At 46.1% G+C, this 27,585-nt stretch overlaps 1 protein-coding gene across 4 annotated transcripts in view; it reads right to left on the bottom strand.

Moving 5' to 3' along the window:
- LOC122552344 (phosphofurin acidic cluster sorting protein 2) overlaps positions 1–27,585 on the bottom strand; it is a 772,803-nt gene that overhangs the window by 359,387 nt on the left and 385,831 nt on the right. For all 4 annotated transcript variants that reach the window (XM_087984748.1, XM_087984739.1, XM_087984743.1 and 1 more), the window contains 2 exons: positions 16,144–16,295; positions 10,557–10,650 (listed from right to left, as the gene is read on the bottom strand). In XM_087984748.1, coding sequence (XP_087840874.1) covers positions 10,557–10,650; positions 16,144–16,295 — 246 coding nt within the window. The remainder of the gene's footprint in view (positions 1–10,556; positions 10,651–16,143; positions 16,296–27,585) is intronic.

Here is a 27,585-nt window from a genome sequence, read left to right as displayed (position 1 = left end):
GGCTGTGAGACAGGAACATCAGTTATATAGAGACTGACTGGGCTGTGAGATAGGACCACCAGTTATATAGAGACTGACTGGGCTCTGAGACAGTGCCATCAGTTATATAGAGGCTGACTGAGCTGAGATACAGGACCATCAGTTATACAGAGACTGACTGGGCTGTGAGACAGGGCCATCAGTTATATAGAGAATGACTGGGCTGTGAGTCAGGATCATCAGTTATATAGAGACTGACTGGGCTGTGATACAGCTACAGGACAATCAGTTATACAGAGACTGACTGGGACAGGACCTTCAGTTATACAGAGACTGACTGGGCTGTGATACAGGACCTTCAGTTATATAGAGACTGACTGGGCTGTGTTACAGGACCTTCAGTTATATAGAGACTGACTGGGCTGTGATACAAGACCATCAGTTATATAGAGACTGACTGGGCTGTGAGACAGGAATGTTAGTTATGTAGAGACTGACTGGGATGTGATACTGGACCATCAGTATATAGAGGCTAACTGGGCTGTGATACAGGACCATCAGTTATATAGAGACTGACTGGGCTGTGATACAGGACCATCAGTTATATAGAGACTGACTGGGCTGTGAGACAGGAACGTTAGTTATATAGAGACTGACTGGGATGTGATACTGGACCATCAGTATATAGAGGCTAACAGGGCTGTGATACAGGACCATCAGTTATATAGAGACTGACTGGGCTGTGAGACAGGACCATCAGTTATACATATACTGACTGGACTGTGAGACAGGACCGTCAGTTATACAGAGACTGACTGGGCTGTGAGACAGGACCATCAGTTATACACAGCATGACTGGGCTGTGAGACATGACTGACCGAGCTCTGAGACAGGACCGTCAATTATATAGAGACTGACTGGGCTGTGATAAAGAATAAGCTTCAATCTGCAATTTGAGAGGGAGAGGGTACAATCGGAAGTGACAATATTTCTGTTGAATAAAGGGAACTATGGAGCTATGAGGGAGGAGGTGGCCAAATTTCAATGGTACAATACCTTAGCAGGGATGACAGTGGAAGTACAATGGCAGATATTTCTGTGTATAATGCAGAAGATGCAGGATCAGTTCATTCCAAAAAGGAAGAAAGATCCCAGGAGGAGGCATGGGTGGCCGTGGCTGACGAGGGAAGCTAAGAAACATATAAAGTTAAAAGAGAAAAAGTATAACATAGCAAAGGTAAGTGGGAAAACGGAGGACTGGGAAGCTTTTAAAGAACAACAGAGCATTACTAAGAAGGAAATATGCAGAGAAAAAATGAGGTACGAAGGTAAACTGGCCAATAATATAAAGGAGGATATTTACTTATGTGAAAGGCAAAAAAATGGTTAAGACTAAAATTGGGGCCTTGAAGACAGAAACAGGGGAAGAGATTACGGGGAACAAAGAAATGGCAGAAGAATTGAATTGGTACTTCAGATCTGTGTTCACTGGGGAAGACACAAGCAATCTCCCTGAGGTAACAGTGGCTGAAGGACCTGAACTTAGGGAACTTATATTTTCCAGGAATTGGTGTTAGAGAGACAGTTAGGTCTGAAGGTTGATAAGTCCCTGGGGCCTGATGGTCTGCATCCCAGGGTACTGAAGGAGGTGGCTCGAGAAATCGTGGATGCGTTGGTGATTATTTTCCAGAGTTTGATAGATTCAGGATCAGTTCCTGCGGATTGGAGGATGGCTAATGTTGTACCACTTTTTAAGAAAGGTGGGAGAGAGAAAGCAGGAAATTATAGACCAGTTAGTCTGACCTCAGAGGTGGGAAAGATGCTGGAGTCAATTATAAAGGATGAAATTACGACACATCTGGATCGTAATAACAGGATAGGTCAGAGTCAGCATGGATTTATGAAGGGGAAATCATGCTTGACTAATCTTCTGGAATTTTTTGAGGATGTAACTCTGAAGATGGACGAGGGAGATCCAGTAGATGTGGTGTACCTGGACTTTCAGAAAGCTTTTGATAAGCTCCCACATAGGAGGCTAGTGAGCAAAATTAGGGCACATGGTATTGGGGGCAAAGTACTAACTTGGATTGAAAGTTGGTTGGCTGATAGGAAACAAAGGGTAGTGATAAACGGCTCCATTTCGGAATGGCAGACAGTGACCAGTGAGGTACCGCAGGGATCCGTGCTGGGACCGCAGCTTTTTGCAATATATATTAATGATATAGAAGATGGTATTAGCAATAACATTAGCAAATTTGCTGATGATACAAAGCTGGGTGGCAGGGTGAAATGTGAAGAGGATGTTAGGAGATTACAGGGTGACCTGGACAGGTTAGGTGAGTGGTCAGATGCATGGCACATGCAGTTTAATGTGGATAAGTGTATAGTTATCCACTTTGGTGGCAAGAACAGGAAGGCAGATTACTACCTAAATGGAGTCAAGTTAGATAAAGGGGCAGTACAGAGAGATCTGGGTGTTCTTGTACACCAGTCAATGAAGGTAAGCATGCAGGTACAGCAGGTAGTGAAGAAGGCTAATAGCATGCTGGCCTTCATAACAAAAGGGATTGAGTATAGAAGCAAAGAGGTGCTTCTGCAGCTGTACAGGGCCCTGGTGAGACCACACCTGGGGTATTGTGTGCAGTTCTGGTCTCCAAATTTGAGGAAAGACATTCTGGCTATTGAGGGAGTGCAGCGTAGGTGCACGTGGCCAATTCCTGGAATGGTGGGATTACCTTACACTGAAAGACTGAAGCGACTGGGCTTGTATACCCTTGAGTTTAGAAGACTGAGAGGGGAACTGATTGAGGCATATAAGATTATGAAAGGATTGGACACTCTGGAGGCAGAAAACATGTTTCGGCTGCTGGGTGAGTGCCGAACCAGAGGACACAGCTTAAAATTACGGGGTAGACCATTTAGGACAGAGATGAGGAGAAACGTCTTCACCCAGAGAGTGGTGGCTGTGTGGAATGCTCTGCCCCAGAGGGCAGTGGAGGCCCAGTCTCTGGATTCATAAAAGAAAGAGTTGGATAGAGCTCTCAAGGATAGTGGAAACTAGGGTTATGGAGATAAGGCAGGAACAGGATACTGATGTAGGATGATCAGGCATGATCATATTGAATGGTGGTGCAGGGTCGAAGGGCAGAATGGCCTACTCCTGCACCTATTGTCTATTGTCTATTGTGACCGTCATTTATATAGAGACTGACTGGGCTGTGAGACAGGACCATCAATTACATAGAGACTGACTGGGCTATGAGACAGGAACCATCAGTTATATAGAGACTGACTGGGCTGTGAGACAGGACCATCAGTTATACAAAGACTGACTGGGCTGTGAGACAGGACCATCAGTTATATAGAGACTGACTGGGCTGTGAGACAGGACCATCAATTATATAGAGACTGACTGGGCTGTGAGACAGGACCATCAGTTATACAAAGACTGACTGGGCTGTGAGACAGGACCATCAGTTATATAGAGACATGCTGGGCTGTGATACAGGACCATCAGTTATTTAGAGACTGACTGGGTCAGGGTGTAAGGACCATCAGTTATATAGAGACTGACATGGCGGCGAGACAGGACCATCAGTTATACAGAGACTGACTCGGTTGCGAGACAGGACCATCAATTATAGAGAGACTGACTGGGCTGTGAGACAGGAACATCAGTTATATAGAGACTGACCAGGCTGTGAGACAGGAACATCAGTTATATAGAGACTGACTGGGCTGTGAGACAGGACCATCAGTTATATAGAGACTGACTGGGCTGTGAGACAGGACCATCAGTAAAATAGAGACTGACTGGGTCATGGAGTAAGGACCATCAGTTATATAGAGACTGACATGGCGGCGAGACAGGAACCATCAGTTATATAGAGACTGACTGGGCTGTGAGACAGGAACATCAGTTATATAGAGACTGACTGGGCTGTGAGACAGGAACATCAGTTATATAGAGACTGACCAGGCTGTGAGACAGGAACATCAGTTATATAGAGACTGACTGGGCTGTGAGACAGGACCATCAGTAAAATAGAGACTGACTGGGCTGTGAGACAGGACCATCAGTTATATAGAGACTGACTGGGTTGCGAGACAGGACCATCAGTTATATAGAGACTGACTAGGCTGTGAGACTTGACCATCAGTTATATAGAGACTGACTGGGCTGTGAGACAGGACCATCAGTTATATAGAGACTTGCTGGGCTGTGATACAGGACCATCAGTTATTTAGAGACTGACTGGGTCATGGAGTAAGGACCATCAGTTATATAGAGACTGACATGGCGGCGAGACAGGAACCATCAGTTATATAGAGACTGACTGGGCTGTGAGACAGGAACATCAGTTATATAGAGACTGACTGGGCTGTGAGACAGGAACATCAGTTATATAGAGACTGACCAGGCTGTGAGACAGGAACATCAGTTATATAGAGACTGACTGGGCTGTGAGACAGGACCATCAGTAAAATAGAGACTGACTGGGCTGTGATACAGGACCATCAGTTATATAGAGACTGACTGGGTTGCGAGACAGGACCATCAGTTATATAGAGACTGACTAGGCTGTGAGACATGACCATCAGTTATATAGAGACTGACTGGGCTGTGAGACAGGACCATCAGTTATATAGAGACTGACTGTGCTGTGAGACAGGACCATCAGTTATATAGAGACTGATTGGGCTGTGAGACAGGACCATCAATTATATAGAGACTGACAGGGCTGTGAGACAGGACCATCAGTTATATAGAGACTGACTGGGATGTGAGACAGGACCATCAGTTATATAGAGACTGACTGGGAAGTGATACAGGACCATCAGTTATATAGATACTGACTGGGCTGTGAATGTGGACCATCAGTTATACAGAGACTGAATGAGCTGTGAGACAGGACCATCAGTTACATAGAGACTGACTGGGCTGTGATACAGGACCATCAGTTTTACAGAGACTGACTGGGCTGTGAGACAGGACCATCAGTTATATAGAGTCTGACTGGGCTGTCAAACAGGACCATCAGTTATATAGATACTGACTGGGCTGTGAATGTGGACCATCAGTTATACAGAGACTGACTGGGCTGTGATACAGGAACATCAGTTATATGGAGACTGACCAGGCGGTGAGTGTGGACCGTCAGTTATACAGAGACTGAGTGCGCCCTGAGACAGAACCATGAGTTATACATAGACTGACTGGGCTGTGAGACAGGACTGTCAGTTATATAGAGACTGACTGGGCTGTGAGACAGGACCGTCAGTTATATCGAGGCTGACTGGGGTTTGAGACAGGACCATCAGTTATATAGAGACTGACTGGGCCGTGATACAGGACCATCAGTTATATAGAGACTGACTGGACGTTGAGACAGGAACATCAGTTATACAGAGGCTGACTGGGCTTTGAGACAGGACCGTCAGTTATATAGAGACTGACTGGGCTGTGAGACAGGACCGTCAGTTATATAGAGGCTGACTGGGGTTTGAGACAGGACCATCAGTTATATAGAGACTGACTGGGGCGTGATACAGGACCATCAGTTATATAGAGACTGACTGGACGTTGAGACAGGATCATCAGTTATACAGAGACTGACTGGGCTTTGAGACAGGGCCATCAGTTACACAGAGACTGACTGGGCTGTGAGACAGGACCATCAGTTATATAGAGACTGACTGGGCTGTGAGACAGAACCATCAATTTTATAGAGACTGACTGGGCTGTGATACAGAACCATCAGTTATACAGAGACTGACTGGGCTGTGAGACAGGACCGTCAGTTACACAGAGACTGACTGGGCTGTGAGACAGGACCATCAGTTATATAGAGTCTGATTGGGCTGTGAGACAGGACCATCAGTTATACAGAGACCGACCGAGCCCTGAGACAGGACCGACAATTATATAGAGACTGACTGGGTTGGGAGACAGGATCATCAATTGTATAGCGGCTGACTGGGCTGTGAGACAGGACCATCAGTTATATAGAGACTGACTGGGCTGTGATACAGGACCATCAATTGTATAGAGACCTACTGAGTTGTGAGACAGGACCATCAGTTATATAGAGACTTGCTGGGCTGTGAGACAGGACCATCAGTTATAGAGACTGACTGGGTCAGGGAGTAAGGACCATCAGTTATATAGAGACTAACAGGGTGGCGCGACAGGACCATCAGTTATATAGAGACTGACTGGGTTGCGAGACAGGACCATCAGTTATATAGAGACTGACTAGGCTGTGAGACATGACCATCAGTTATATAGAGACTGACTGGGCTGTGAGACAGGACCATCAGTTATATAGAGACTGACTGGGCTATGACTGTGGACAATCAGTTATATAGAGACTGACCGGTCTGTGAGACCGGACCGTCAGTTATATACAGACTGACTGGGCTGTGAGACAGGACCATCAGTTATATAGAAACTGACTGGGCTGTGATACAGGACCATCAGTTATATAGAGACTGACTGGGCTCTGAGACAGGGCCATCAGTTATATAGAGACTGACTGTGCTGTGAGACAGGACCATCAGTTATATAGAGACTGATTGGGCTGTGAGACAGGACCATCAATTATATAGAGACTGACAGGGCTGTGAGACAGGACCATCAGTTATATAGAGACTGACTGGGATGTGAGACAGGACCATCAGTTATATAGAGACTGACTGGGAAGTGATACAGGACCATCAGTTATATAGATACTGACTGGGCTGTGAATGTGGACCATCAGTTATACAGAGACTGAATGAGCTGTGAGACAGGACCATCAGTTACATAGAGACTGACTGGGCTGTGATACAGGACCATCAGTTTTACAGAGACTGACTGGGCTGTGAGACAGGACCATCAGTTATATAGAGTCTGACTGGGCTGTCAAACAGGACCATCAGTTATATAGATACTGACTGGGCTGTGAATGTGGACCATCAGTTATACAGAGACTGACTGGGCTGTGATACAGGAACATCAGTTATATGGAGACTGACCAGGCGGTGAGTGTGGACCGTCAGTTATACAGAGACTGAGTGCGCCCTGAGACAGAACCATGAGTTATACATAGACTGACTGGGCTGTGAGACAGGACTGTCAGTTATATAGAGACTGACTGGGCTGTGAGACAGGACCGTCAGTTATATCGAGGCTGACTGGGGTTTGAGACAGGACCATCAGTTATATAGAGACTGACTGGGCCGTGATACAGGACCATCAGTTATATAGAGACTGACTGGACGTTGAGACAGGAACATCAGTTATACAGAGGCTGACTGGGCTTTGAGACAGGACCGTCAGTTATATAGAGACTGACTGGGCTGTGAGACAGGACCGTCAGTTATATAGAGGCTGACTGGGGTTTGAGACAGGACCATCAGTTATATAGAGACTGACTGGGGCGTGATACAGGACCATCAGTTATATAGAGACTGACTGGACGTTGAGACAGGATCATCAGTTATACAGAGACTGACTGGGCTTTGAGACAGGGCCATCAGTTACACAGAGACTGACTGGGCTGTGAGACAGGACCATCAGTTATATAGAGACTGACTGGGCTGTGAGACAGAACCATCAATTTTATAGAGACTGACTGGGCTGTGATACAGAACCATCAGTTATACAGAGACTGACTGGGCTGTGAGACAGGACCGTCAGTTACACAGAGACTGACTGGGCTGTGAGACAGGACCATCAGTTATATAGAGTCTGATTGGGCTGTGAGACAGGACCATCAGTTATACAGAGACTGACCGAGCCCTGAGACAGGACCGACAATTATATAGAGACAGACAGGGCTGTGAGACAGGACCATCAGTTCCATAGAGACTGACCGGGCTGTGAGACAGGACCATCAGTTATACACAGTCTAACTGGGCTGTGATACAGGACCATCAGTTATATAGAGACTGACTGGGCTGTGAGACAGGACCATCAGTTATACAGAGACTGATTGTGCTGTGAGACAGGACCATCAGTTATACAGAGACTGACCGAGCCCTGAGACAGGACCGACAATTATATAGAGACAGACAGGGCTGTGAGACAGAACCATCAGTTCCATAGAGACTGACCGGGCTGTGAGACAGGACCATCAGTTATACACAGTCTAACTGGGCTGTGATACAGGACCATCAGTTATATAGAGACTGACTGGGCTGTGAGACAGGACCATCAATTATATAGAGACTGACTGGGCTGTGAGACAGGAACCATCAGTTATATAGAGACTGACTGGGCTGTGATACAGGACCATCAGTTATATAGAGACTGACTGGGCTGTGAGACAGGACCATCAGTTATATAGAGACTGACTGGGCTGTGATACAGGACCATCAGTTATATAGAGAAGGACCGGGCTGTGAGACCGGACCGTCAGTTATATACAGCCTGACTGGGCTGTGAGAAAGAACCATCAGTTATATAGAGACTGACTCGGTCAGGGAGTAAGGACCATCAGTTATATGGAGACTGAAAGGGCGGCGAGACAGGACCATCAGTTATATAGAGACTGACTGGGCTGTGAGATAGGACCATCAGTTATATAGAGACTGACTGGGCTGTGATACAGGACCATCAATTGTATAGAGACTGACCGGGCTGTGAGACAGGACCATCAATTGTATAGAGACTGACTGGGCTGTGAGACAGGACCATCAGTTATATAGAGACTGACTGGGCTGTGATACACGACCATCAATTGTATAGAGACTGACTGGGTCAGGGAGTAAGGACCATCAGTTATATAGAGACTGACTGGGTCAGGGAGTAAGGGCCATCAGTTATATATCGACTGACAGGGCGGCGAGACAGGACCATCAGTTATATAAAGACTGACTGGGCTGTGATACAGGACCATCAATTGTATAGAGACCTACTGGGTTGTGAGACAGGATCATCAGTTATATAGAGACTTGCTGGGCTGTGATACAGGACCATCAGTTATTTAGATACTGACTGGGTCAGGGTGTAAGGACCACCAGTTATATAGAGACTGACATGGCGGCGAGACAGGGCCATCAGTTATATAGAGACTGACTCGGTTGCGAGACAGGACCATCAATTATATAGAGACTGACTGGGCTGTGAGACAGGAACATCAGTTATATAGAGACTGACTGGGCTGTGAGACAGGAACATCAGTTATATAGAGACTGACTGGGCTGTGAGACAGGACCATCAGTTATACAGAGACTGACTGGGCTGTGATACAGGACCATCAGTTATATAGAGAAGGACCGGGCTGTGAGACCGGACCGTCAGTTATATACAGCCTGACTGGGCTGTGAGACAGAACCATCAGTTATATAGAGACTGACTGGGTCAGGGAGTAAGGACCATCAGTTATATGGAGACTGACAGGGCGGCGAGACAGGACCATCAGTTATATAGAGACTGACTGGGCTGTGAGATAGGACCATCAGTTATATAGAGACTGACTCGGTTGCGAGACAGGACCATCAATTATATAGAGACTGACTGGGCTGTGAGACAGGAACATCAGTTATATAGAGACTAACCAGGCTGTGAGACAGGAACATCAGTTATATAGAGACTGACTGGGCTGTGAGACAGGACCATCAGTTATATAGAGACTTGCTGGGCTGTGATACAGGACCATCAGTTATTTAGAGACTGACTGGGTCAGGGAGGAAGGACCGTCAGTTATATAGAGACTGACATGGCGGCGAGACAGGAACTATCAGTTATATAGAGACTGACTGGGCTGTGAGACAGGAACATCAGTTATATAGAGACTGACTGGGCTGTGAGACAGGAACATCAGTTATATAGAGACTGACCAGGCTGTGAGACAGGAACATCAGTTATATAGAGACTGACTGGGCTGTGAGACAGGACCATCAGTTATATAGAGACTGGCTGGGCCGTGAGACAGGACCATCAGTTTTAAAGAGACTGACTGGGCTGTGAGACAGGACCATCAGTTATATAGAGACTGACTGGGCTGTGTGACAGGAACATCAGTTATATAGAGACTGACTGGGCTGTGAGACAGGAACTTCAGTTATATAGAGACTGACCAGGCTGTGAGACAGGAACATCAGTTATATAGAGACTGACTGGGCTGTGAGACAGGACCATCAGTTATATAGAGACTGGCTGGGCCATGAGACAGGACCATCAGTTATATAGAGACTGACTGGGCTGTGAGACAGGAACATCAGTTATATAGAGACTGACCAGGCTGTGAGTGTGGACCGTCAGTCATACAGAGACTGACTGCGCTCTGAGACAGAACCATCAGTTATACATAAACCTACTGGGCTGTGAGACAGGAGCATCAATTATATCGAGACTGAATGGGTTGTGAGACAGGACCATCAGTTATGTAGAGACTGACTGGGCTGCGAGACAGGACCATCAGTTATATGGAGACTGACTGGGCTGTGAATGAGGACCATCAGTTTTACAGAGACTGACTGAGCTATAAGACATGACCATCAGTTCTATCCAGACTGACTCAGTGTGCTGAGAGAGCTATTCCGAGGCAGACTGACTGAGCTAAGAGCGTTATACAGAGACAGCAACTCACTGAACTTGGCTGTTCCCGTGTTTGGCTCCTGTGATTGAGCAGGCTGACAATCTCAGTCTGTGAGCTGGAATGTGACATCCCTTCAAAGAATGGTCTGTAACAGCAATAATAAATTGTTTTTCATATTTTATTTTAAAGTAATATAATGATACAAGCAAGCACTGAGATGTGTCCTGGACTACATTTTCATGAAGATGTGATGGATAAAATGAACTTCATGTTAGTTCTGATATATGAGATGTTTATTAATTTCCCCTGTGTGGCTGAGTGATCTTAATAATACAAGGAAAGAACTTTCCCTCTTCTGTGTACTGGATTACAACTTTCATGGTGCGGGTGGGGGCGGCGGGATGGTAGTCTGACTGTGGAGTTGCGGTTTATCTTGCTTTTCATAAGCCACCGTTTAACCCAAAGCACTTTGCAACCCGTTAAAGAGTTTCTGATTTGTAATCACAGCTGTCATCACTCCCAGTATTACACTGTCAGAGGTGTCTTTTTGCAGGAGATGTTTTACTCTGGTTGCAATAAGAATATTGCAAGGTAATATTCCAGGATGAGCAAGGGGGTTGATGTGCCAGTTAATTATATCCTGACTATCACTAAAACTGATTATACGGTTGTTATCTCTGTCCTGTTTGTACAAGCCTGCTGTGTGTAAATTGGCTGATGTTTTTCCTACATTACTATAGTAACTACAGGTCAAAAAGTAATTCATTGCCCGCAAAGTGTTTTGGAACCTCTTAAGATTGTGTACGATAATCTTAAGCAGCATTTTGAGCTAATCTTATTTTTTTTATTTTCCTTTAGTGTTGCACTGATGGAAGAGACTGTCAGTTTGAATCACATCATTACTAATTATTGTTCCAGCTGAGGCTGGAACAGTGCACTGTCACCGTAGTCCCGTGACTCACGGGGTCACTACATCAAACAAGAACACCCGTTCCAGTTATATACATGATCAGTTTAATCCCTTATCTATTATCAGGAGTTAAATAAAAACATTTATCCACTACGTTTCTGAATAACCACAATTATTGCTTTATTATTAACTCACAACTCATTTAAAGGAGATGCAAGAATGAGATGACATACACAGTTAGTAGATGGGATAAATATTTATCCCTCTCAATATCCTCCAAAATATACAAGTCAGAATAGGACCATCAGTGAGAAAACAGGTTTCTTTGCAGAGATTGACTTTCTGAGAATAAAACTTTCCAACAATGGAATTTGCTTTTGAAGGCAGAAGGCCGAAGTGAAGGATGTTTCACTATCAGTTACCCTTAAGTCCTGGCATGTGTAAGCAGCTTACTAATCACGCACAATCACCTCAGAGACATAGGCTGAAAATTGTAATAGGAGTAGGCCATTCAGCCCTTTGAACCTGCTGATCATCCAATTCAGCCTCCTGTTCCTGTTTTCCCCCAGACCTTTTGATCACTTTATATCCTACTCATACAGACATAGAGTCACAGAGGTGTACAGCACAGAAACAGACCCTTCAGTCCAACTCGTCCATGCTGACCAGATATCCTATTCCAATCTAGTCCCATTTGCCAGCACCTGGCCCTTATCCCTCTCAACCCTTCCTATTCATATACCCATCCAGATGTCTTTTATATGCTGTAATTCAACCGGCCTCCACCACTTCCTCTGGCAGCTCATTCCATACATACACCACCCTGTGTGTGAAAAAGTTGCCTATTACATCTTTCCCCTCTCACTCTAAATCTATGCCCTCTAGTTCTGGACTCCCCCACCCCAGGAAAAACACCTTGTCTACTTACCCTATCAATGCCTCCCCATGATTTTATAAATTTCGATAAAGTCACCCCTCAGCCTCTGATGCTCCAGGGAAAATAGCCCCAGCCTATTCAGCCTGTCCTTGTAGCTCAATTCCTCCAATCCACTTGGAAAACAATGTTTGGGCTCAACCAATTTTTGTGGCAGAGAATTCCTCAGGCTCAACACTCTCTGGGTGAAGAAATTTCTCCTCATCTCTGTCCTAAATGGTGTACCCCTGATTTTACATTATTGGAAACATCCTTCCTGCATTTACCTGGGAAAGTCCTGTTAGAGTTTCACAGGTTACTATAGGAGCCTACCCTCATTCTGCCAAGCTCCAGTGAAAAAGTCCTGAACAATCTAGTCAATCCTTCTCAGGAATCATTCTGGTAAATTTCCATTGCCCTCCCTCCACAGTCTTCCCCAAATAAGGAAACCAAAACTGCAGGTCCCTCTGTCCCTGAAAACTCTTTCAAGCAGTGTCATTAAACTATTTTGCGTCTCCATATCCATTCTGCCAAAATGTAACATGTCACATTTGTCTTGGGTGACGACAAGCTTCTTGAGTGTTGTTGGAGCTGCCCCCATGCAGGCAGATGGGTTATTCCATCATCCTCCTGACTTATGGGCGGCACGGTGGCACAGTGGTTAGCACTGCTGCCTCACAGCGCCTGAGACCCGGGTTCAATTCCCGACTCAGGCGACTGACTGTGTGGAGTTTTCACGTTCTCCCCGTGTCTGCGTGGGTTTCCTCCGGGTGCTCCGGTTTCCTCCCACAGTCCAAAGATGTGCAGGGTCAGGTGAATTGGCCATGCTAAATTGCCCGTAGTGTTAGGTAAGGGGTAAATGTAGGGGTATGGGTGGGTTGCGCTTCGGCGGGTTGGTGTGGACTTGTTGGGCCGAAGGGCCTGTTTCCACACTGTAATGTAATCTAATCTAAAAAAATCTTATATCTTGTAGGTGGTGGACAGGCTTTGGGGAGTCAGGAAGTGAGTTACTCCTTGCAGTATTCCCAGCCTCTGACCAGCTCTTGTAGCCGCTATATTTTTATGGTGAGTCCAATTGAGCTTCTGGTCAGTGATAAATCCCAGGATATTGATAATGGAGGATTCAGTGATGGTCATGCCACTGAATTTCAAGGGGTGGTGGAAATGGTCATTGCCTAATGTATGTCACATATGAGTATGTGTGAGCTGTGCATGTAATTCTGTTTATGTTTTACAAATGTACAATAATTTGTGAAGTATTATGAATCCATAATAAAACCTGGATTTATTCCACTGTAATCTCTTGTCACCAGGTCAGACAGAATCGACAGTCTCAATATCGGGAATTGGTGCAGCCTGAATATTACCTGCCACTTCTCAGTGAACTGATTGGTGCATCTTCCAAAACTTTACCAATTATCAAGAGTAGACTGATGGGGTTCGAATTGGCCGGATTGGATTTGTTCTGCTTTTTTATGTACAGGACGTACTTGGGCAATTTTCTATATGGTTGGGTAGATACCAGTGTTGTAACTGTACTGGAAGAACTTGACTAGGAAAACAGCAAGTTCTGGAGCACAGGTCTTCAGTGCTATTGCTGGAATGTTATCATAGTGTTTGCAGTATCTAGTGCCTCCAACTGTTTCTTGATACCACGTGAAGTGAATCGCATTGGATGAAGACTGGTATCTGTGATACTGGGACCCACTGAAGGAGGCCGAGATGGATCATCCACTCGGCATTTCTGGCTGAAGATTGCCGCTAATGCTACAGCCTTATCTTTTGCCCTGATGTGCTGGGCTCTTCCAGCATTGGAGATGTGGATTTTTGTGGAGCCTCGTCCTCCAGTGAGTTGTTTAACAGTCTACCCTCATTCACGACTGGAAGTAGCAGGACTACAGAGCTTAGATCTGATCCGTTGGTTGTGGGAGCCCTTAGCTCTATCTACCACTTGCTGCTTATGCTGTTTGCCGTGCAAGTAATCCTGTTTGGTAGCTTCACCAGGTTGACACCTCATCTTCAGGTATCCCTGATGCTGCTCCCAGCATGCTGTCCTGTACTCTCCATTGACCCAGGGTTGATCCCCTCGCTTGGTGGTAATGGTTGAGGGGGCGATATGCTGGGCCATGAGGTTACAGATTGTGCTGGAGTACAATTCTGCTGCTGTTGGTGGCCCACAGTACCTCATGGATGCGCAGTCTTGAGTTACTAGATCAGTTTGAAGTCTGTTCAATTGAGCACGGTGACAGTGCCACACAACCCGATAGGGGGATTCTCAATGTGAAGGTGGGACTTTGTCTCCACACGGACTGTGCGGTGGTCACTCTCACCGATACTGTCATGGACAGATACATCTGCAGCTGGCAGATTGGTAAGGATGGGGTCAGGTATGTTTTTCTCTCTTGTTGGTTCCCTCCCCACCTGCCGTAGACCCAGTCTGGCAGCTCTGTCCTTCAGGACCTGACCAGCTCGATCAGTAATGCTGCTGCTGAGTCACTCTCGGTGGTGGGTCAGTGAAACCCCCTACCCAGAGTACATTGTGTGTTCTTGCCACCCTCACTGCTTCCTCTAAGTGTTGTTCAACATGGAGGATACTGATTCATCAGCCGAGGGAGGATGGTACATGGTAATCAGCAGGAGGTTTCCTTCTCCACGTTTAACCTGAAACCATGAGACATCATGGCAACCAGAGTCAATGTTGAGGCCTCCCAGGGCAATTCCCTCCTGACAGTATCCCACTGTGCCACTACCTCTGCTGAGTCTGTCCTGCCGGTGAGACAGGACATTTCCAGGGATAAAATCAACTAGGCAAATGTTTCTGGATTAAGTGTGTAATGATAATTTCCAGGGATGGTAATGGTGGTATCTGGGACATTACCTGTAGGGTATGATGCCATGGGTATGGCTCTGTCAGGCTGTTGTTTGACTAGACTGTGAGATAGCTCTCCCAATGTTGGCATAGGCTCCAGATGTTAATGAGGAGAATTTTGCAGGGTCAACAGGGCTGTTTCTGCCATTGTATTTTCTGGTGCATAGGTCAATCCCAGGTCATCTGTCTGTCCGCTTTCATTTCTCTCAGATTTGCAGATGACAACTTCACTTAATACAACTGAGTGGCTTGCTCGGCCAATTCAGAAAACAGTTGAGAGTCAGCCACATTACAGTGGAGTCTGGAGTCAGATGTAGGCCAGATGAGGTGAGGTTGGCAGATTTTCTACCCCAAAGGACATTTATTAGCCAGATGACTGTTTTCTGACAATCGACAATGGTTTCATGGTCATCAGCAGATTCTTAATTCCAGATATTTTTCATTCAATTCAAATTCCACAGTTAGCCGGGGCAGGACTTGAACCAGGCTCCCCAAAACATTGTCTGAGTTTCTGGATTAAGTGTGTAGTGATAATGCCACTAAGCTATTGCCTCATTCCCTCACCTCAATCTTAAATTGGTTCCCATCTATTCTGAGACCATGTCCTATGGTCCTAGACTCTCCCATGAAGGGAAACATCCTCACAGGATTGACCCTGTCAAGCCCTTTAAGAATTCAATGTATTTCAATGTGATCACCTCTCATTCGTTTGAACTCCTTACTGTTTACCATTTCTCAACTTTGGTATCATCTACATATTTTGAAATTTTAGTCTGTATTCCAACATATATTTATGCACATTAAAAATAACAGCACTGACTGTTTGGGAACATTATTGTCTATAAAACAACCTATTACTATGTAAAACTCTTTTATCCAAGCTGACATGGATTGGTTTGTCCCTTGAGCCTCAATTTTCAAGAACACATACTTCTGTATCACTTACTTTAGTTTAGGCTTTGGTGTGCTGAGAACGCTCTCATTGTCCTCCATTTCCGGGCCACTGTCACTGGGATTGTAAACTTCCAAGCTTTCATAGAGTAAATCAAGATCTTCCTCTGCTTCCTGGGTCTGGTCCACAGGATCAGAGTCCAGCACCTTACACACAAAACAGATCAATCACATTTTAGCTATCAGAAATCACACAGCAATGACAATCTGTCCTCTGGTTGAGCAGGACTCCACACTTGTGTCCCTATGAGTCAATACTGTTTCTGTTGACAGCACACATGCCTCTCAGTTCGAAGGTTGAAATCCCTGTCCAAAACATGACCTCAAAGATTTTAGGGCTGATGTCATTGTGATACAGGAAGAGTGCTGAAATGCCAGAGGCAGTGGCTTAAATTAGATGTTAAACAGAAGTCCCATAGGTTCTGACCATCATTTTCATATCCTCCTATCTAATGTGTATGCTGCCAAAAATAAGGTGGAGAATTGCACAAAATAATCATAAATCAATCAAACTAACCTTAGCAGCAGGCAAATTACTGGAAAAGATTCTAAGAAACAGGAGAAATCACCTTAAAGAGGCATAGATAATCAAGGTCAGTCAATGTGGATGTATTATGTGAAGAGGGCGTGCCACGAACGTGGATTTATTACGTGGAGAGGGTGTGCCACTAACGTGGATTTATTACATGGAGGGGGTGTGCCACTAACATGGATTTATTACATGGAGGGGGTGTGCCACTAACATGGATTTATTACATGGAGGGGGTGTGCCACTAACATGGATTTATTACATAGCGGGGGTGTGCCACTAACGTGGATTTATTATATGGAGAGGGTGTGCCACTAACGTGGATTTATTACATGGAGGGGGTGTGCCACTAACGTGGATTTATTACATGGAGGGGGTGTGCCACTAACGTGGATTTATTACATGGAGGGGGTGTGCCACTAACGTGGATTTATTACATGGAGGGGGTGTGCGACTAACATGGATTTATTACATGGAGGGGGTGTGCCACTAACATGGATTTATTACATGGAGAGGGTGTGCCACTAACGTGGATTTATTACATGGAGGGGGTGTGCCACTAACGTGGATTTATTACATGGAGGGGGTGTGCCACTAACGTGGATTTATTACATGGAGGGGGTGTGCCACTAACGTGGATTTATTACATGGAGGGGGTGTGCCACTAACGTGGATTTATTACATGGAGGGGGTGTGCGACTAACATGGATTTATTACATGGAGGGGGTGTGCCACTAACGTGGATTTATTACATGGAGAGGGTGTGCCACTAACGTGGATTTATTACATGGAGGGGGTGTGCGACTAACATGGATTTATTACATGGAGGGGGTGTGCCACTAACATGGATTTATTACATGGAGGGGGTGTGCCACTAACATGGATTTATTACATGGAGGGGGTGTGCCACTAACATGGATTTATTACATAGCGGGGGTGTGCCACTAACGTGGATTTATTACATGGAGAGGGTGTGCCACTAACATGGATTTATTACATGGAGGGGGTGTGCGACTAACATGGATTTATTACATGGAGGGGGTGTGCCACTAACATGGATTTATTACATGGAGGGGGTGTGCCACTAACATGGATTTATTACATGGAGGGGGTGTGCCACTAACATGGATTTATTACATGGAGAGGGTGTGCCACTAACGTGGATTTATTACATGGAGGGGGTGTGCCACTAACGTGGATTTATTACATGGAGGGGGTGTGCCACTAACGTGGATTTATTACATGGAGGGGGTGTGCCACTAACATGGATTTATTACATGGAGGGGGTGTGCCACTAACATGGATTTATTACACAGCGGGGGGGTGTGCCACTAACATGGATTTATTACATGGAGGGGGTGTGCCACTAACGTGGATTTATTACATAGCGGGGGGGTGTACCACTAACATGGATTTATTACATGGAGGGGGTGTGCCACTAACATGGATTTATTACATGGAGGGGGTGTGCCACTAACGTGGATTTATTACATGGAGGGGGTGTGCCACTAACGTGGATTTATTACATGGAGGGGGTGTGCCACAAACGTGGATTTATTACATGGAGGGGGTGTGCCACTAACATGGATTTATTACATGGAGGGGGTGTGCCACTAACATGGATTTATTACACAGCGGGGGGGTGTGCCACTAACATGGATTTATTACATGGAGGGGGTGTGCCACTAACGTGGATTTATTACGTGGAGGGGGTGTGCCACGAACATGGATTTATTACGTGGAGGGGGTGTGCCACTAACATGGATTTATTACATAGCGGGGGTGTGCCACTAACGTGGATTTATTACATGGAGGGGGTGTGCCACTAACGTGGATTTATTACATGGAGGGGGTGTGCCACTAACATGGATTTATTACATGGAGGGGATGTGCCACTAAAGTGGATTTATTACATGGAGAGGGTGTGCCACTAACGTGGATTTATTACATGGAGGGGATGTGCCACTAACGTGGATTTATTACATGGAGAGGGTGTGCCACTAACGTGGATTTATTACGTGGAGGGGGTGTGCCACTAACGTGGATTTATTACATGGAGGGGGTGTGCCACTAACGTGGATTTATTACATAGCGGGGGGGTGTGCCACTAACGTGGATTTATTACATGGAGGGGGTGTGCCACTAACATGGATTTATTACATGGAGGGGATGTGCCACTAAAGTGGATTTATTACATGGAGGGGGTGTGCCACTAACGTGGATTTATTACGTGGAGGGGATGTGCCACTAAAGTGGATTTATTACATGGAGGGGGTGTGCCACTAACATGGATTTATTACATGGAGGGGATGTGCCACTAAAGTGGATTTATTACATGGAGGGGGTGTGCCACTAACGTGGATTTATTACGTGGAGGGGATGTGCCACTAAAGTGGATTTATTACATGGAGGGGGTGTGCCACTAACATGGATTTATTACATGGAGGGGGTGTGCCACTAACGTGGATTTATTACATGGAGGGGGTGTGCCACTAACGTGGATTTATTACATGGAGGGGGTGTGCCACTAACATGGATTTATTACATGGAGGGGGTGTGCCACTAACATGGATTTATTACATGGAGGGGGTGTGCCACTAACATGGATTTATTACATGGAGGGGATGTGCCACTAAAGTGGATTTATTACATGGAGGGGGTGTGCCACTAACGTGGATTTATTACATGGAGGGGGTGTGCCACTAACGTGGATTTATTACATGGAGGGGATGTGCCACTAAAGTGGATTTATTACATGGAGGGGGTGTGCCACTAACGTGGATTTATTACATGGAGGGGATGTGCCACTAAAGTGGATTTATTACATGGAGGGGGTGTGCCACTAACGTGGATTTATTACATGGAGGGGGTGTGCCACTAACGTGGATTTATTACATGGAGGGGATGTGCCACTAAAGTGGATTTATTACATGGAGGGGGTGTGCCACTAACATGGATTTATTACATGGAGGGGGTGTGCCACTAACGTGGATTTATTACATAGCGGGGGTGTGCCACTAAAGTGGATTTATTACATGGAGGGGGTGTGCCACTAACATGGATTTATTACATGGAGGGGGTGTGCCACTAACATGGATTTATTACATGGAGGGGGTGTGCCACTAACATGGATTTATTACGTGGAGGGGGTGTGCCACTAACGTCGATTTATTACATAGCGGGGGTGTGCCACTAACATGGATTTATTACATGGAGGGGGTGTGCCACTAACGTGGATTTATTACATGGAGGGGGTGTGCCACTAACATGGATTTATTACATGGAGGGGGTGTGCCACTAACGTGGATTTATTACATGGAGGGGGTGTGCCACTAACATGGATTTATTACATGGAGGGGGTGTGCCACTAACGTGGATTTATTACATAGCGGGGGTGTGCCACTAAAGTGGATTTATTACATGGAGGGGGTGTGCCACTAACGTGGATTTATTACATGGAGGGGGTGTGCCACTAACATGGATTTATTACATGGAGGGGGTGTGCCACTAACATGGATTTATTACATGGAGGGGGTGTGCCACTAACGTGGATTTATTACATAGCGGGGGGGTGTGCCACTAACGTGGATTTATTACATAGCGGGGGTGTGCCACTAACATGGATTTATTACATAATGGGGATGTGCCACTAACATGGATTTATTACATAATGGGGATGTGCCACTAACACGGATTTATTACATAGCGGGGGTGTGCCACTAACATGGATTTATTACGTAGCGGGGGTGTGCCACTAACGTGGATTTATTACATAATGGGGATGTGCCACTAACATGGATTTATTACATGGAGAGGGTGTGCCACTAACGTGATTTATTACATAATGGGGATGTGCCACTAACGTGGATTTATTACATGGAGGGGGTGTGCCACTAACGTGATTTATTACATAATGGGGATGTGCCACTAACGTGGATTTATTACATGGAGGGGGTGTGCCACTAACGTGGATTTATTACATGGAGGGGGTGTGCCACTAACGTGGATTTATTACATAGCGGGGGGGTGTGCCACTAACATGGATTTATTACGTGGAGGGGGTGTGCCACTAACGTGGATTTATTACATAGCGGGGGGGTGTGCCACTAACGTGGATTTATTACGTAGCGGGGGTGTGCCACTAACATGGATTTATTACATGGAGGGGGTGTGCCACTAACGTGGATTTATTACATGGAGGGGATGTGCCACTAACATGGATTTATTACATGGAGGGGGTGTGCCACTAACATGGATTTATTACATGGAGGGGATGTGCCACTAACGTGGATTTATTACATGGAGGGGATGTGCCACTAAAGTGGATTTATTACATGGAGGGGATGTGCCACTAATGTGGATTTATTACATGGAGGGGGTGTGCCACTAACGTGGATTTATTACATGGAGGGGGTGTGCCACTAACGTGGATTTATTACATGGAGGGGGTGTGCCACTAACGTGGATTTATTACATGGAGGGGGTGTGCCACTAACATGGATTTATTACATGGAGGGGATGTGCCACTAACGTGGATTTATTACATGGAGGGGGTGTGCCACTAAAGTGGATTTATTACATGGAGGGGGTGTGCCACTAACGTGGATTTATTACATGGAGGGGGTGTGCCACTAACATGGATTTATTACATGGAGGGGGTGTGCCACTAACATGGATTTATTACATGGAGGGGGTGTGCCACTAACGTGGATTTATTACATGGAGGGGGTGTGCCACTAACATGGATTTATTACATGGAGGGGGTGTGCCACTAACGTGGATTTATTACATGGAGGGGGTGTGCCACTAAAGTGGATTTATTACATGGAGGGGGTGTGCCACTAACGTGGATTTATTACATGGAGGGGGTGTGCCACTAACGTGGATTTATTACGTGGAGGGGGTGTGCCACTAACGTGGATTTATTACATAGCGGGGGTGTGCCACTAACGTGGATTTATTACATGGAGGGGGTGTGCCACTAACGTGGATTTATTACATGGAGGGGATGTGCCACTAACGTGGATTTATTACATGGAGGGGGTGTGCCACTAAAGTGGATTTATTACATGGAGGGGGTGTGCCACTAACGTGGATTTATTACATGGAGGGGGTGTGCCACTAACGTGGATTTATTACGTGGAGGGGGTGTGCCACTAACGTGGATTTATTACATAGCGGGGGTGTGCCACTAACATGGATTTATTACGTGGAGGGGGTGTGCCACTAACGTGGATTTATTACATAGCGGGGGTGTGCCACTAACATGGATTTATTACATGGAGGGGGTGTGCCACTAACGTGGATTTATTAGTATGGAGGGGGTGTACCACTAACATGGATTTATTACATGGAGGGGGTGTGCCACTAACATGGATTTATTACGTGGAGGGGGTGTGCCACTAACGTGGATTTATTATATGGAGGGGGTGTGCCACTAACATGGATTTATTACATGGAGGGGGTGTGCCACTAACATGGATTTATTACGTGGAGGGGGTGTGCCACTAACGTGGATTTATTACATAGCGGGGGGGTGTGCCACTAACATGGATTTATTACGTAGCGGGGGTGTGCCACTAACATGGATTTATTACATGGAGGGGGTGTGCCACTAACGTGGATTTATTACATGGAGGGGGTGTGCCACTAACGTGGATTTATTACATGGAGGGGGTGTGCCACTAACGTGGATTTATTACATAGCGGGGGTGTGCCACTAACGTGGATTTATTACATGGAGGGGGTGTGCCACTAACGTGGAATTATTACATGGAGGGGGTGTGCCACTAACGTGGATTTATTACATGGAGGGGGTGTGCCACTAACATGGATTTATTACATGGAGGGGGTGTGCCACTAACGTGGATTTATTACATAGCGGGGGTGTGCCACTAACGTGGATTTATTACATGGAGGGGGTGTGCCACTAACGTGGAATTATTACATGGAGAGGGTGTGCCACTAACGTGGATTTATTACATGGAGGGGGTGTGCCACTAACGTGGATTTATTACATGGAGGGGGTGTGCCACTAACGTGGATTTATTACATAGCGGGGGTGTGCCACTAACGTGGATTTATTACATGGAGGGGGTGTGCCACTAACGTGGAATTATTACATGGAGAGGGTGTGCCACTAACGTGGATTTATTACATGGAGGGGGTGTGCCACTAACGTGGATTTATTACATAGCGGGGGTGTGCCACTAACGTGGATTTATTACATGGAGGGGGTGTGCCACTAACGTGGATTTATTACATGGAGAGGGTGTGCCACTAACGTGGATTTATTACATGGAGAGGGTGTGCCACTAACGTGGATTTATTACATGTAGGGGGTGTGCCACTAACGTGGATTTATTACATAGCGGGGGGGTGTGCCACTAACGTGGAATTATTACATGGAGGGGGTGTGCCACTAACGTGGATTTATTACATGGAGAGGGTGTGCCACTAACATGGATTTATTACATGGAGAGGGTGTGCCACTAACATGGATTTATTACGTGGAGGGGGTGTGCCACTAACGTGGATTTATTACATGGAGGGGGTGTGCCACTAACATGGATTTATTACATGGAGGGGGTGTGCCACTAACGTGGATTTATTACACAGCGGGGGGGTGTTCCACTAACGTGGAATTATTACATGGAGAGGGTGTGCCACTAACGTGGATTTATTACGTGGAGGGGGTGTGCCACTAACGTGGATTTATTACATGGAGGGGGTGTGCCACTAACATGGATTTATTACATGGAGGGGGTGTGCCACTAACGTGGATTTATTACATGGAGAGGGTGTGCCACTAACGTGGATTTATTACATGGAGGGGGTGTGCCACTAACATGGATTTATTACATGGAGGGGGTGTGCCACTAAAGTGGATTTATTACACAGCGGGGGGGTGTGCCACTAACGTGGAATTATTACATGGAGGGGGTGTGCCACTAACATGGATTTATTACATGGAGGGGGTGTGCCACTAAAGTGGATTTATTACACAGCGGGGGGGTGTGCCACTAACATGGATTTATTACACAGCGGGGGGGTGTGCCACTAACATGGATTTATTACGTGGAGGGGGTGTGCCACTAACGTGGATTTATTACATAGCGGGGGTGTGCCACTAACATGGATTTATTACATGGAGGGGGTGTACCACTAACATGGATTTATTACGTGGAGGGGGTGTGCCACTAACATGGATTTATTACATGGAGGGGGTGTGCCACTAACATGGATTTATTACATGGAGGGGGTGTGCCACTAACGTGGATTTATTACACAGCGGGGGGGTGTGCCACTAACATGGATTTATTACATGGAGGGGGTGTGCCACTAACGTGGATTTATTACATGGAGGGGGTGTGCCACTAACGTGGATTTATTACGTGGAGGGGGTGTGCCACTAACATGGATTTATTACATGGAGGGGGTGTGCCACTAACATGGATTTATTACATGGAGGGGGTGTGCCACTAACGTGGATTTATTACACAGCGGGGGGGTGTGCCACTAACATGGATTTATTACATGGAGGGGGTGTGCCACTAACGTGGATTTATTACACAGCGGGGGGGTGTGCCACTAACATGGATTTATTACACAGCGGGGGGGTGTGCCACTAACATGGATTTATTACATGGAGGGGGTGTGCCACTAACGTGGATTTATTACATGGAGGGGGTGTGCCACTAACATGGATTTATTACATGGAGGGGGTGTGCCACTAACATGGATTTATTACACAGCGGGGGGGTGTGCCACTAACGTGGATTTATTACATAGCGGGGGGGTGTGCCACTAACGTGGATTTATTACATAGCGGGGGGGTGTGCCACTAACATGGATTTATTACATGGAGGGGGTGTGCCACTAACGTGGATTTATTACATGGAGAGGGTGTGCCACTAACATGGATTTATTACATGGAGGGGGTGTGCCAATAACATGGATTTATTACATGGAGGGGGTGTGCCACTAACATGGATTTATTACATGGAGAGGGTGTGCCACTAACATGGATTTATTACATGGAGGGGGTGTGCCACTTACGTGGATTTATTACATAGCGGGGGGGTGTGCCACTAACATGGATTTATTACATGGAGGGGGTGTGCCAATAACATGGATTTATTACGTGGAGGGGGTGTGCCACTAACGTGGATTTATTACATGGAGGGGGTGTGCCACTAACGTGGATTTATTACATGGAGGGGGTGTGCCACTAACGTGGATTTATTACATGGAGGGGGTGTGCCACTAACATGGATTTATTACATGGAGGGGGTGTGCCACTAACGTGGATTTATTACATGGAGGGGGTGTGCCACTAACGTGGATTTATTACATGGAGGGGGTGTACCACTAACGTGGATTTATTACATGGAGGGGGTGTGCCACTAACGTGGATTTATTACACAGCGGGGGGGTGTGCCACTAACGTGGATTTATTACATGGAGGGGGTGTGCCACTAAAGTGGATTTATTACATAGCGGGGGTGTGCCAATAACATGGATTTATTACATGGAGGGGGTGTGCCACTAACATGGATTTATTACATGGAGAGGGTGTGCCACTAACATGGATTTATTACGTGGAGAGGGTGTGCCACTAACGTGGATTTATTACATAGCGGGGGTGTGCCACTAACATGGATTTATTACATGGAGGGGGTGTGCCACTAACGTGGATTTATTACATGGAGGGGGTGTGCCACTAAAGTGGATTTATTACATGGAGGGGGTGTGCCACTAAAGTGGATTTATTACATGGAGGGGGTGTGCCACTAACGTGGATTTATTACATGGAGGGGGTGTGCCACTAAAGTGGATTTATTACATAGCGGGGGTGTGCCAATAACATGGATTTATTACATGGAGGGGGTGTGCCACTAACGTGGATTTATTACATGGAGGGGGTGTGCCACTAACATGGATTTATTACATGGAGGGGGTGTGCCACTAACATGGATTTATTACATAGCGGGGGTGTGCCACTAACGTGGATTTATTACATGGAGGGGGTGTGCCACTAACGTGGATTTATTACATGGAGGGGGTGTGCCACTAAAGTGGATTTATTACATGGAGGGGGTGTGCCACTAACGTGGATTTATTACATGGAGGGGGTGTGCCACTAACGTGGATTTATTACATGGAGGGGGTGTGCCACTAACGTGGATTTATTACATGGAGGGGGTGTGCCAATAACATGGATTTATTACATGGAGGGGGTGTGCCACTAACGTGGATTTATTACATGGAGGGGGTGTGCCACTAACGTGGATTTATTACATAGCGGGGGTGTGCCACTAACATGGATTTATTACATGGAGGGGGTGTGCCAATAACATGGATTTATTACATGGAGGGGGTGTGCCACTAACGTGGATTTATTACATGGAGGGGGTGTGCCAATAACATGGATTTATTATATGGAGAGGGTGTGCCACTAACGTGGATTTATTACCTAGCGGGGGTGTGCCACTAACGTGGATTTATTACATAGCGGGGGGGTGTGCCACTAACATGGATTTATTACATAGCGGGGGTGTGCCACTAACGTGGATTTATTACGTGGAGGGGGTGTGCCACTAACGTGGATTTATTACATAGCGGGGGTGTGCCACTAACGTGGATTTATTACATAGCGGGGGGGTGTGCCACTAACATGGATTTATTACGTGGAGGGGGTGTGCCACTAACATGGATTTATTACATAGCGGGGGTGTGCCACTAACGTGGATTTATTACATAGCGGGGGGGTGTGCCACTAACATGGATTTATTACATGGAGAGGGTGTGCCAATAACATGGATTTATTACATGGAGAGGGTGTGCCACTAACATGGATTTATTACGTGGAGAGGGTGTGCCACTAACGTGGATTTATTACATAGCGGGGGTGTGCCACTAACATGGATTTATTACATGGAGGGGGTGTGCCACTAACGTGGATTTATTACATGGAGGGGGTGTGCCACTAACGTGGATTTATTACGTGGAGGGGGTGTGCCACTAACGTGGATTTATTACATGGAGGGGGTGTGCCACTAACGTGGATTTATTACATGGAGGGGGTGTGCCACTAACATGGATTTATTACATGGAGGGGATGTGCCACTAACGTGGATTTATTACATGGAGAGGGTGTGCCACTAACATGGATTTATTACATGGAGGGGGTGTGCCACTAACATGGATTTATTACATGGAGAGGGTGTGCCACTAACATGGATTTATTACATGGAGGGGGTGTGCCACTAACATGGATTTATTACATGGAGAGGGTGTGCCACTAACATGGATTTATTACGTGGAGAGGGTGTGCCACTAACGTGGATTTATTACATAGCGGGGGTGTGCCACTAACATGGATTTATTACATGGAGGGGGTGTGCCACTAACGTGGATTTATTACATGGAGGGGGTGTGCCACTAACGTGGATTTATTACGTGGAGAGGGTGTGCCACTAACGTGGATTTATTACATGGAGGGGGTGTGCCACTAACGTGGATTTATTACATGGAGAGGGTGTGCCACTAACATGGATTTATTACATAGCGGGGGGGTGTGCCACTAACGTGGATTTATTACATGGAGGGGGTGTGCCACTAAAGTGGATTTATTACATGGAGGGGGTGTGCCACTAACGTGGATTTATTACATGGAGGGGGTGTGCCACTAACGTGGATTTATTACATGGAGGGGGTGTGCCACTAACGTGGATTTATTACATGGAGGGGGTGTGCCACTAACATGGATTTATTACGTGGAGGGGGTGTGCCACTAACATGGATTTATTACATGGAGGGGGTGTGCCACTAACGTGGATTTATTACATGGAGGGGGTGTGCCACTAACGTGGATTTATTACATGGAGGGGGTGTGCCACTAACATG

This window comes from Chiloscyllium plagiosum, unplaced genomic scaffold (assembly GCF_037043375.1).
Source record: "Chiloscyllium plagiosum isolate Xiang-an unplaced genomic scaffold, Cpla_swu_hap1 HiC_scaffold_3, whole genome shotgun sequence".
Taxonomy (NCBI): Eukaryota; Metazoa; Chordata; class Chondrichthyes; order Orectolobiformes; family Hemiscylliidae; genus Chiloscyllium; species Chiloscyllium plagiosum.
Note: the sequence above shows the minus strand (reverse complement) of the source record. Positions and strands in the feature narration are given on the sequence as shown.